Source organism: Lonchura striata, chromosome 2 (assembly GCF_050655825.1).
Source record: "Lonchura striata isolate lonStrDom1 chromosome 2, ASM5065582v1, whole genome shotgun sequence".
In the NCBI taxonomy this organism is placed as follows: Eukaryota; Metazoa; Chordata; class Aves; order Passeriformes; family Estrildidae; genus Lonchura; species Lonchura striata.
In genome coordinates, this window is record NC_140704.1 from 70,276,516 (window position 1) to 70,289,438 (window position 12,923).

The window sequence follows — 12,923 nt, forward strand, 5'->3', positions numbered from 1 at the left end:
AGACAGCCTTCATGGGACTATCTTAAGAGAAATGACTTGAGAGAGTGAGAGAAAGAATTTAGGAAACATTGGCAAGGGAAGCACGTGAGCTGTAATTAAAGAGAATCTGGGCACTGAATAAAGAATCCTTAAAACCCTCTAAGTTTTAACTTAATACAAGTCTTCAAGAAAGTTGGCCAGGTTTTTGGGGGAGGATTTCTAACCTCAGAGTCATTGCTACTAAGAGCTGCTGCTTCCCCTGTGGCTTCAGACTGGAGCAAGGATTTCCACAATTACACTGTGAACAGGAGCACGAGCCTATATTTAGGACACCACACTTTGTGGTAAAAAGCTGCATGTGGCATATGAGCACCCACTTAGGAGCTAAAAATACACACTGCAGCCCAGTTTGTCTTTGGATGAAATCATGCTTAGAACTACAATTTAAATGTAATTTGATTTCCTACCTCTCTACCCGACTCTGCTGTCCCCCCTTTTTCCCTGCCCCTCAATATTATTATATTTTAAAAGACTTTATTCATTGAAAAATATCCTATTAAGATTTTTAGCATGTGGCTGCCTCTTCTCTAGGCTACATGCAGCCTATACATAATTCTAGGAAGGTTTTATGTGAATTTCTTTCTGGCAGAGTTTTTATTTATTTTCAGGCCAAAACCACACACTTTTTCTCCCCAGTCTCCAAACTTTCTGTGTGGTAAAAAAGGAGGAAACAAATTATGTCAAACATTGCAATATAGTCTAATGCTGTCCTTAAACAGCTGTATGTGTTACAGGGGTTGAAGGAGAGTGGTTGCTTTCTGCACTTGCCAGTTTCCATTTAGTTTTGAAATATTTCTCAGCTGCTGAAGAAAATAAAATGAAGTCCCGATAACCTTCTTTTAAAGGGAAGGAATATTGCCACTGATTTGGGTTACCATGCAAAATTTCATTAAAGCTTTTTTAAATTTGCCTCTCCACAAGAGTTTCTGTGCCTCTGCCACCCCCTCTGAGTTCTGTCAATGGCAGGGTTTCCTCAGTGGGGGTTGAGGTGGTCATATTGTCCTTGAGGGTGAGAAAAGCATAGGGAAAGACTAAGACACAAACTCTCTGCTTGCTGAGAAGTGTATTGTACACTGATGGCTTGAAGGTGCAATGTGGACATATATTTTGTACACTTCATTTTTTACTGTATTGGATATTGTTGCCTTGTTCTGCCAGCTCCTGTCCTTCAGAGGTTTTTTTCCTTCCAGAATGCAGAAAGCAATCTTTTACATGCAGAGCACTTGGGATATGAAATGAGTTATCTTGGTTGGTTCTTGCTTCAAAGTGTCCTTGTTTAGATTCACAGGGAGAATAATGGAATCTTAATTCCTTCAATTTGAAAGTGTTAGGATTAAAAAAGATGTGCTGTTTTTTGATGTTCTTCATTCTTTCAGAGCTACTGCCAGCAGCATCTCTCCAACTTGATCATTCTTCAAGAGAAAGCTGCAAATGAAATATCTGCCAGCTTTCAGAAATGGAGCTACGTTAAAGGAAGAAGGTGTTTCTCTTTCTCTCTCTCCCTTTTTAATCTGTAAAGTAGAATGTTTTGCCTGCTCTTTGAAACAGTTATTCCAATGATAAGGATATAATTATATAGCTTCTCAGTGCTTATGTAAATGCATTTTACAACACAGCTTGGAAACTGGACTTCTGTTAGTCGTCATTGCCTCTTGCATTTTGGTCAAACTAGAAATGCATTTTAAACTTTGTCTCTTTAAAAAGAGCAGGGGAAGAAAGCTGTTTTTAACTACCAATATACATTTTGATCATACTGATAGATATAAAAAAATTACTGGAGAGATGGAAAAAAAATAATCATGGAAATATTGCGGTAGAGTGCACTCCTGGAATTTTATATATGGATTTTTTGAACTTGAAACAGAAGTTTCCAGGGACACTTGGAGTGTGGATTGTGGACACCAGAAGCAGTGGTATTTGTTCTGCTTTTTGGAAAGATGGGAACACAGACCTTATTTCTTTGCTGGCTGGGGTTGGTTGTATGTAGTTCCCAGAGATGCATGTCGAGACAGAAATATCCTGGCTCTTTGTTGGAGAGCAGAAGTGAAGTGAGGTTCCTGCTCTGCACATGCATGTGAACAAGCTTGTGTACCACATTTTGGGAATTTTTTTATTAGAGAAGAAAGACAATATATAGACTTTCAGTTTGAATTCAGCTTTTCAGGAGATCTGGTGTTTTTCCCTGGCATTTAAATATGTTGTAACTTTACAAAAGCTTTCCATGTATCTCATTCTGCTTTTGAGACCATTTAAGTATGTGTTCTGAGGCTTCTGGGATCTCTTGGCATGGCTTTTTCCAGCTCATCATTTATTACAGTGCCAAGATATCCTCAGGTACCCCACCTTGCTTGATCTCCTTCTGTATTCATTCTTGGACTAAGAAGAAATATTCCCGCCCCAGTCAGTTTTTGGCAGTTTATAATTTTATTTAAAATGCTTCCATATTTCTGGAAGAGGTGCCATTTTGCAGATGAGAAATTGTATATATGTAATATCAGAATGCTTATTTAGGAGCAGTGTATATCACCATGAAGAAAAATAAACTTACTCCAGTTATGAATTTCAGGTATCTACATAAGGTTTAACCAACAAAATACCATCCCAACTTCAAGTGCTGCTATAGGCACTGAGAATCGACTTGCAGAATTATATGGTCTGTTATATGAACATGTTAAAACTGGCAGTTCTACTAAGGAACCTAAAATACCCCTTAAAGTTGAATTTAGATTTGAATGTTTGTAACTTCTTGGAGGTTGTAAAAAACAATGGAAAAATCAATGTTCAGTTCATTGGTGAGCTGAGTTGACAAAGGAGTTGGAAATCCAATGCCATCTGTTTTACTAGATCCTGCCTTAAAACAGCACCAGCAGACTGTGTCAGTCTTGAAGCACCACTTGATATATTATTAGTTGCCACAAAACAATCCATTCTTGAATCCTGCTATCTGTATTTCTTGGGGTAGATGGTCTCACTGAAGACAAAGGAAAATGTTACACATGGATTAAAACTGTGTTGGGATGTGATAGATCTTTGAATCTGCAAGCATAATATTGTTGGGGAAGTGATAATATATCAAAGGGAAAATTAATTATGTAGGGGTTTTTCCTAGCACCTGGAGCTCATGCTGTTGCTGCTTTTGCTGCTGGCTAGCTGTTGTTTTTCATAAATCACTCTGTAGGAAAAAAATTAAATCCAGTGAAATAATGGAAAAAAGAAGTCATGGCTAGGAAGGAGGAAAGCAACATCTAAATATTAAACTACCACCCAACAAGTTCAGAATCTTCAGGAATTTCCATCTTCCTTGGCATGTTTCCTTGGCTTACAGCTTGGAAAAGAAATCTGCCTAGATATCCTGGACTGAAAAATAGTAATATCATCCTATGTTCACCCCTCAAAAAGCAAGCAAAAAATGAAAAACCACCACCACAAAAACCAAAACCAAGCCAAACCAACCAACCAAAGAACCTGATCACAACTAATAAATGAAATAAATTAATCTAATCCTGTGCTTTATGGTTTCACCTCTGACCTTCATGAGGGCCTTTTATTCACTCCAGGGACTTGCACTGATGCATGCAAATGGTACCATTCAGTGAGATCTGCGATGTTTTCTTTCCATTGTATTTGATCCTGCCAGCTCTCATCTGGGCATTTGACTTGCACCTGCCAGTGCTGCAGAGCTACTGTTTGTAGCATCTTGTTTTTGATCAGTGGTGAGGGATTTAGAAGGATGGGAGGGATCTTAATTCCTAAACAAGTGCCTCTTTCGGCCAGATTTGTGAAGATGTCAAGTAAGTGGCAGCATTATTTTGAGTATATTTTATTTATTCTTGAGTTGGGGACCATGGAGTTCCTAGCAGGAGCGCTGTCCTCTTTTACACCCATAATAACCAGTGTTTACAAGTGATTTTTGCATGCTGAAAGTGCTGAAGAATCAAGGCCTAAGAAAGTAATGAAATAAAGCTTCTAATATGGTATGTTTATTTTCTCTGTTTGGGTTATTTAGCAGGCAGTTTATTTATTAGGACAGTTATGGTGCCTTTAACACATTTTTGGGTCAAGGCTGACTGGGTGATTATTTGTTCAGGTTATCAAATATATTTCAAGGAAAGTAAATGCAAAGATCAAGGATTGAGGTTTTCCAATGGACCTTTTGGTGTATTTTCTGTGACTTTTCTCTCAATTAGATGTATTATTTGACTTTTATCATCACAGAGAATGTAAAGGATGATCTTTGATTTTATCATGTGCGTTGTTGGTTCCTGTGAGAATACCACCATAAATGTATTAATTTTTTTCAGCCAGTTTAATGTAGTCTTTGGTTGTATATAGAAGGAAAATGCTCACAAGAGTCTTTTGTAGTGGAACAGGGGAGTTTTTCAAAATTTGTTATGCCTGAGAGTGCAGAGAGAGTGTTATAATTGTCACTCCTTCCTGCTGCTAGCATAAACACTTGGATTTATCAAAACATTTGTTCTAATCAGCAAGAGACATTTATCTTAAAAAAAAGTTCTCTAGTCTTAGTATATATAACATACTATATACTTAGTATATTAGTGTAGAGATAAGTTTCTCTAGTTCTTTGTATATCTATATATACAAAGAATTTTATATCTCTACAATGTGTGTAGGAAACACTCTTCCACTGCCTGAGAGGAACGTCCTGTGCTTCAGCCGCAGATTTCTGTACAAGTATATTCTGTGCTCATGTGGGAGATGAGTTAGAAAAAAATTACTGGTTTATTGGCATTCTTTGTTGACTTTTTGTCTTTATATCACATGAAATCTGTAATCTTATGTTAAACTGGGGAATTTTTCATGCTGCTATAAACCAGCTTGCTTTCTTCATCATTCCAGTCTGTTTCCTACTGATGGATGTGGTTTAATGGAGTCACTTTTGTAGAAATGTTGCGATAAAGGAATCTATTTCTTTAGCAAAGCCAGTATAAAATGATGCAAACCACTGCTTAGGTATATTAATGTAATTGCTGTCTGCATAAATAACCTATTTTGTGTGATTAGAAAAAGTTAATCTAATAAAATCTATGACATTTGTATTTACCATCACTGTAGTTATATATCAGTTTCTCTAATCATAAGCTGGCAACTTTAATTTTTTATGGAAGGCCCCCTCATGCTAAAGTCTACAGATTTATGCTTTTCTTGTGCTTCTAGTAGGAGGTATACCCAATGGTTACTTGGAATTGTCTTGAGATTTGTGCTAACCTTCCTGTCTTCCCCCCTTACCCGTCCCACATTGCCCTCAGTGGTGTGAGGTTACTGATGAGCTCTCCCAAGTAGTCTTTTTTCCAGGCTGAGCAGCCATTGGTTTCTTGGTCTCCCTCATTTAACAGAAGTGACTGGAATTATTCCTGCCTGTTACAGTGAGCTCATGGGCACTCTGTGCTCCCTTCCCCAGAACCCTGTGACTCTGATCAAGATAACCCTGGACCCCTCCTTCCTACCCCAACAGGGTTGGCGGAGAGCCAGTGAAGCCCACCCCGTCCAAAGTCTATATAGACCCCTGACATTTTCTGTTCGTCCTCTTTTGCCCCACTCTCCCCTTGGACACCACAGAATAAAGAGAGCTGAACCAACATATATTGGGGTAAGAGCCTCTTTTGGAAATCTTTGCCATCTCCTGATATTCCTCCCCTCACAGCCTTGTATCTCTGGGCTAGCCTAATATTCAGGGGGCTGTGTGAGGGGGGGAACGTCACCTGCCCACGGATGGGACTTGTCATTTCTCTTTGAACTTTGCAAGATTCCCACCACTTCACTCTCCAATTTGCTGAAATCCTTCTGAAATGTTTTCCAAGATTACTTTCTTCATCCCCTTCCTATGGATTGAAGTGGGGACTGGCTGATCTCTTAATTGCTTGGATTGTCCTTCTTGCCCTTCTAAAAGTGACGTTTGATTTCTTATGGTCCTTGAGAAACTCTGCCAGTTGCTGTGACCTTTCGTAGATTGAGGACACCCTCAAGATGGCATTGACCATCTCTCTCAACACTTTTGGGTAGATCCAATTAGGCCCCAAGGCCTTGACCATGTAAAGTTTAAGTCTGATTCTAACTAGATCCTTCTCCAACACAGTTAAGTCTTCCTTTTTCCAGACTTTCCCATTGGTCTCAAGGATCTGGAATTTCTGAAAGCAGGTCTTAACAGTGAAATACATCATCTTTATCTATGTCCTTTGCCACCAGGTCCTTTTCACATGAAGGATCCACATTTCCCCCGGTTTTCTTTGTGCTGTTGGCACTTTTGTAGCAGTGCCAGCGGCACTTTTCTTGTTCCTTTCCCTTCTCTTGCCAGATTCAAGGGCTTTGACTTTTCTAACTCTGATAAGTAAATTATGGACAGGAACAGTATGTTGCAGGTTGGCTGTTTCACAGAATCATCAGTGAATTCTGAAAGCTTCTGGATAATGGGACACACAAAAATTAGGGGCAGGGATGAAGTAAATTTGAAAAGGGTAATTTGAGTGCAAGGTCATTTGCAATAGCCTTGAAGTAAAAATATGTCTGGAGGTTCAAAGGCAAATTTTGGTTCCTTTTTAAAAAAATTTCCCAAATCACATATCCTGATCCAACATTTGGTAAAATCAGAATGTCATCTTTGGTTTATACTGGGCTGCAGTGTATCCAGGGCTTAGAAGGAGATGATAAGAGTACCACTTGGATCTCATGGCATTCTTGGCAGGAAGGAGAGGCAGGTAGCAGGATAGCAACTTGTTTCTTATACCATTATTCCAAAGGACAGGAAATGCATAGGGAGAATCTGAAGAGATTTAAACAAAGCAAGAAGCTCGCCTGACCTTGTGATCATCTTGGATCCTAGTAGGGCAGAAAGATACAAGGCATACACTACAGGTCTGAGAAGTTTCAGAGGAGGAGACCTCCCCTACCAGAGCAGGACGTCACAGTAGCAAAGTCCCCACTATGCTTTACAGAGTGCTTCTAGGCTGGGCAGGCATCTGAATGCCATGCTCTTCCAGTGATTTCAACATTTTATATCATCGTGTTTTTATGTTGAGGAGCCTAAAACTTCCCTAGCTTTTTGTGCACTTTAACAAAAATTTGAAGTGCTGCATTGGGTCGTGGAAACCAGGCTAACATGTCCTTCTCTGTTCCTGAGCTTGGAACAGCCCTGTATCATTCCTGAGAGGTGATTGACTTAGAAACTGTTTGTAGAAACCTCCAGTAACAGCAATTTGCTAGTTGTCCTTGGTAAACTACTCCAATTCCCCATTATCCTTAACAAAAGAGAGGTTCTTTCTCTAAAGTTCCGTGTAAAAGTGTTTTACTACAGTCTCAGCTCATGAAAATTAGTCTGCTGGTGAGATGTGTGACTAAAAGATGAAATGCGCTGTCTTCTAAAAGGGTTCCTGGATGGAAGCTTTAATTTGGTTCACAATGTATACATTCATACATTTCCTTGGGGATTTTTTTCCTTTGGTATTTATCTTTCAGCTTTCCTTCAAGTGCATAATAAAGGACTATTAGTTGTTTGGGATTTTTTTTGAACCTATTTAATAATGTTAAGTGTTATCTTATATAGCTGTTGGACTTTTCCAGTTGTTGGACTATGCCACCTCCTAAAATGATTTATGGAAACCATGCTAGAATATGTCTCAGTTCTCTTTCAATCTGAACACTTTGGATTTCAATTCTGTTCAAACCAGGTCAGGCAGGCCTAAGGTATGGGGACCTGGTCTTTTCTTGGAGGTTGACTCACCAGAAGGTTGGATTGTGGGTGTGGTGGATGTACAGAACTTGAAAAACAATTTGGCCTCAGTTGCTTAGTTTGGAGACTAACTGAAATGACATGTTGTCCCTCTGAACTCTTATTCCCCTTATTTTGGCCTTTAGGTGCAAGGGGTTTAGGGGATGGTTGCAAAAATTGGTTTTAAATACCTACATCAGTGGACCCTACTTATTGTGGAAAAGCATCCACACACTGTCACATAGTGAAGTGTGTCTCGTAGAGCCTGAATTGCCTCTTTGAAATTGTGCCAGCTTGATAAAATGACATCATGTATCACAGGAGTTGAAAGTTTTCCCTGAGCAAACTCACTCTGAAGGGGAGGAAAGACTTGAAATATCACCATGACATTTTTTGTGAGGTTTTCTGTGAATGTATTTCTTGCCAAGAAGATCCCCCAGCACTTCCCACATACCAGAATGGCTCTGTTGGAAGCCCAGTATTCTGTTGTAAAATGGTTCAGAAGTTCAGCTGTTTTCAAAGTCTGAGCTGGGCTCAAACTGCAAAGAGAGGAGAGCACTTTATCCCTATGCCAGAGATTGTGTTGTGAGAAGGTGGACTATTGCTGTATTGATTATTAAAGTGCAAAGCTTTGAGTGCTAGCTACTCCTTATGCAAGAGATTTTGTATGTAGTTATTAGGCTTCATTACTTGGTTTTTAAGTGGATGTGTAGGGCAGTTGGACCAGTTGTCATCATCTAAGAACAACTCTTAAGATGAAGGCAAGCAATTTGTGCTTAATGTAGTAGAAAAAAGGGGAGTCAGTAGGAGGACTGGCAGGATGAAATAGGGGTAATGTGCTTGAGGCAGTAATCCAGAAAAAATGATTTTTACATTTTGAATGGATTTCAGGGGGAAAGATTGCTTCTGTCACAGACAGAAGGAAAGAGATTATCTTTCATCTCAGCAACAGTAATGAGGGACTGGGTGAGTGTTTTGGTCTTATGAATAGAACAGGAAGGGAAGGCACTAAAATGCTAAAGCAGGCAGGATTTTGAGCCAGTCCAAGGTGTATGGAGACAGGCAGAGGAGAAAGCCAAAGATGACACTCTGGCATCATCAGAAAGAAATGACTAAAGATGAGAAGGTGAAGGGCAGCTGCATGTTCTCTGCCATATCAGGGTGTGTTTTGCTTGACCAGCAAGAAGTTCCCTTGGGGAATTTGGCATTAGAATGTCTCTAACTTGACATTTTTTGTAGTGTTATATTATTGTCTTAACTCTGCAGTATGTTTGCAAACTCAGCTTTGCAAATTGCTGCAGCCCTGTCCCATAGAAGCGTAGCTCTCTCTTTCCCTGTAGGTTTGGATGCTGTTCAGAACACACCTCCAGTGAAATGTTTCATCCCCCTGGCAAGGGAAATGGGAACTATGATGATCTAACATAATAGAGTCTAGGCTGTGAAAAAGAATGAGCTAAGCCTAAATGCAGACATTTTAGGTTCTGGTTAAATATTGTTTCTTAATATACAGAACAGAAAAATGAACATTTACATATAAACAAATGTACTTTGTGAAAAGCATTGCTTACAAATAAGCTTATTTTTCTGTTAGAGTCAGAAGTCTATTTGTATTCATCCTATTTTAATCCCTATTTCCTGTTTGTTTTCACTATTTGTACACAGGGAAGGAAATTACTGTGTCTTATGGATCTTCCACACTACCGTTTGTATTTCTGCTAAGAAAAATTAGCCTTTAGAGCAGTGTAACAAAAGACATTTTTGCAGTGTTTTTGATGGCCTGCAAAGAAGTTGGAGCCAATAGAGAAAACACAGATAAAGGCAATTTTTTTTTTTCATAAAGTTCATGACAAGTAGGAAATGGAATAGAAATTGTGTGTTATAGAAGGCTTTTCACTATGTTGCAATTGTGATAAGCCCTGGACAACACATGGTAAAAAGATGAAGGAATGTTTCCATTAAAGCTTGCTCTTGCTTTGGGCAGGAAGCTTATACTGATAATAGTTTTAAATCTTTATATATATGTGTTTGTGTGTTTGTGTATGTATGTATATACTCAGCATTACAATTCTCTGTTGAAAATTATTTTGGTTTAATTAAGAAGTAATATTTTCAAGCAACTTACTTAATAATTTTACCTTCTGTCTTACTTTTACCCTGTCAGGCAGCTTGGTTTAAGGAATTCAACTGCTTTTGCTTAATGGCTTTTTTCCTCCCCTGCCGAACAGTGCTTTTTTTGTGTGGGCTCTTAGCACTTCAGGTGAAAAAACTAAAATTCCTGAAAACCTGTCTTTCTACTTGCTGAAGCAGTTTGTGAAAGTATTGATTTTCACTGCAATATTTTATAATTGTGGTCTATTTGCTTTGTCCCTACTTTTTCAAACTAACAATTTTTTCTGTAGAGGAATACCTCTAGTGATAAATGTGCTGGGTTTTTTGTGAGGTAACAGGTCTTTGATCACCTTGACTCTACAAGGAACAGCTAGAGCAGCATGTAGCCCAGGGCTGCAATTTGTATGGAGCAGGCCTGCTGTATTTTTCCTGGTTTTGGGCTTAGCTAGAGCCTGTGAAATAGCAGCAAATCTGGGAGCCATCTGGATTTGCTCTCTCTGCTCAGGCGAGGTCTGGGAATCCTGCATCACTCTTAGAGGGAGTGGTATTTTTTTTTTTCCCTTCTAATTGTGGTGTGGGAGAACCCCAAGTTTTTCCCAGGACTGTGAAAACACAAAATCTGCCTTTCCCAAATCTTTTAAGGTTGCCTTTTTTTTTTTTTTTTTTGTCCTGAGAAAAGTAATGAAAATCACCGCATAATGCATTTGGTTAAAACATTCATGTCAGCTGTGACTTGAACAAACCCTGAAGCTAACCTCACATGAAACCTACTTGTTTACTATAACTGAATGAAGGATTAATAAAATGATAAGTTGGTTTCACTGAGGTTTTCTAATCAGTTGAAAATGTTTGTTTATTACCATAATCATAATGAATAATTGCAGAGAATAATTTTGAACACTGTTGTATTTTCCCCTCCCAAAATGCAAAATACTAAATGCAAGTATAGAAAAGAGACAGAGTCCAAGTATGTAAGTACTGAGGAAAAAAAGATAAATAATTAAACCCTCCAATATTCACCTTTTCCTGAATGTTTATTTTGATTCAGGGTTACATTAGATCCTATTGTGAGTTTATCAACACATTCTATGTTGAAAGCAAAAATATGCTAAATAATTATCATTGCTTTGCCTTATGCAGCTGAGAACTTACTTCCTTGAGAAAACGGTGGTAGAAGTATGTTTCTTTTCTGTTGAAAGAAATCAGCATTTGTCATTTACATATGGAGGTGTTATTCTAAACACTTTCAAACATCCATTTTCTGCAGAGGACTGAGTTACAGAGGTGAAAAGCATTGACTGAGAAAGCATAACAGTGAACAGTGCCTTGTCTGTCTTTCTTCTTCTCTCACCACCACGCCCCCCCCCCAAAAAAAAAAAAAGTGTCAACAATTAATAATCATGTATTGGTTATCTGCTTGCAAAACCAGTGTTGATATGAAGCACTTAACTTCACCTGTAAAGGAAATTAAGTGTTGATAGCAGTGGGTAAACTCTGAAGTTTATTATAATAATTTATTACCAAAATTGCCTTTTGTAAAATGGTTTAAAGTGGACTTTTAAAAGATGACCGCTCATGGTAATCCAAACAACACAAAAGAAAATTACATTTCTACTGCTAAGGACAAAGCCAGAGAATTTCTGACTTGCCCCACTGAATGTGTTTTGTTTGGCTTTCTCCTGAAGCTGGGGCACTGGGACAATCACAGTCTGGAGCAGTTGCCCTCTTACTCAAATTGAGAATGGGGGTTGTACATGTAAATTCTATTTGATGACAATTCAACAAAAGCAGATTTCGTAATAAGCCTATAGAAGCATTTCATGCAGACATGGTACTTACCTTAGCCTTTTGATACTATGTTGTAGTTTATGATGGTGAAAGTTTAAACATTTTGACTCCTAGAGCATCTAAATCATGTAAATATTTGCTAAATTTCAATGACATGTGAAGTCTGGAAAAAAATCGTTCAAGTATTTACTTCCAGTGTGCTAATGTAGCATGCTTATTCTGGTATGATAATCTTATCATACTGATGTGTGAAGTGTCAAAATGATGGGTGAAGGTTTTCCTGTAATCTGAATGGTCACGTTTAGGTTTTCAATACCTGTTTTTCAGAGGTTCCTCTGTCTTTTCAAATGCCCAAAAATGTCTTTTAGTTGGACAGCACTGTTGTCTTCCTTTGCAACGGGAAAGTTTTGAATGTTTCCACTACTAAGGCATTCCACTGAGCAAGGTGGTGGACATTAAAACATGATCTGCTAATAGTCTCGGGCAGGAGGCTTTTCCAGACACAGAAACCTAACTGTCAGAATCAAAGGCAATGATTTTTGCTTCCTGTTTCCTAACACTCCACAGAATCTTTTGTGACTCTGACCAATGCGATTACACTCAAAACAGAGATGTTGCAATTTGTCACTGAGCTTTGGCAATGGGGGCTGATGCAGCAGACAAGAGGGAAAATCAAATGTTCTGCAGCATTAAAGTTCACTTGATAAGCTTTAAATGGTAATTTAGCAATCCATGAGCTTTTTACCAGGACTTGGAATGTTGTAGCTTGCATCAGCTTTCTTCTCTACAAAGACCTGAGGTGAAAGAGTTGTCTATTTGCCAATATCTTGTTTTCTTAGGAGACTCTTACCTAAAATTGTGTATGTTTGGAGATGGTTATTTAGTATTCAAAGCTTATAATTTGGGATTGATGAGACACATAAATTAAATGTTATTTGCTATTATCTGATGATAAATGAGAACTATGGCAAAAGGAACAGATTAGCCAAGCTTCCTCTGCCTTCTATTTTTAGGACTTGAGTCCTTTTCATTTGTTTTAAAAACTTGTGTTGTTGCTCTGACTTTCATTGTTTGATTAGCAAGTTTATGCTGTTGCTTGTTGAGTTTCTATGCCTATGAGTTAATTTATCTTCCTTTGCATTCTTCAGGTGGTTAAAGACAGAGTGAGTCAGTGTTTTGCAGGTGAAGGTTTAGACAAGTTCTGGATAAAATAATAATAAAGGCTCTGTCTAGATTTTTATCTTGGTGCAGCAGAGGCAGACAG

At 38.4% G+C, this 12,923-nt stretch overlaps 1 protein-coding gene across 45 annotated transcripts in view; it reads left to right on the plus strand.

The window, feature by feature from the left end:
• Positions 1-12,923, plus strand: part of LOC110483451 (uncharacterized) — a 425,837-nt gene that overhangs the window by 109,503 nt on the left and 303,411 nt on the right. For 20 of the 45 annotated variants that reach the window (XM_085573589.1, XM_085573592.1, XM_085573585.1 and 17 more), the window contains one exon: positions 1,416-1,519. The exons of the other annotated variants lie outside the window; for them this stretch is intronic. In XM_085573589.1, the coding sequence (XP_085429715.1) occupies positions 1,416-1,519 (104 nt within the window). The remainder of the gene's footprint in view (positions 1-1,415; positions 1,520-12,923) is intronic. 45 annotated transcript variants of the gene reach the window in all.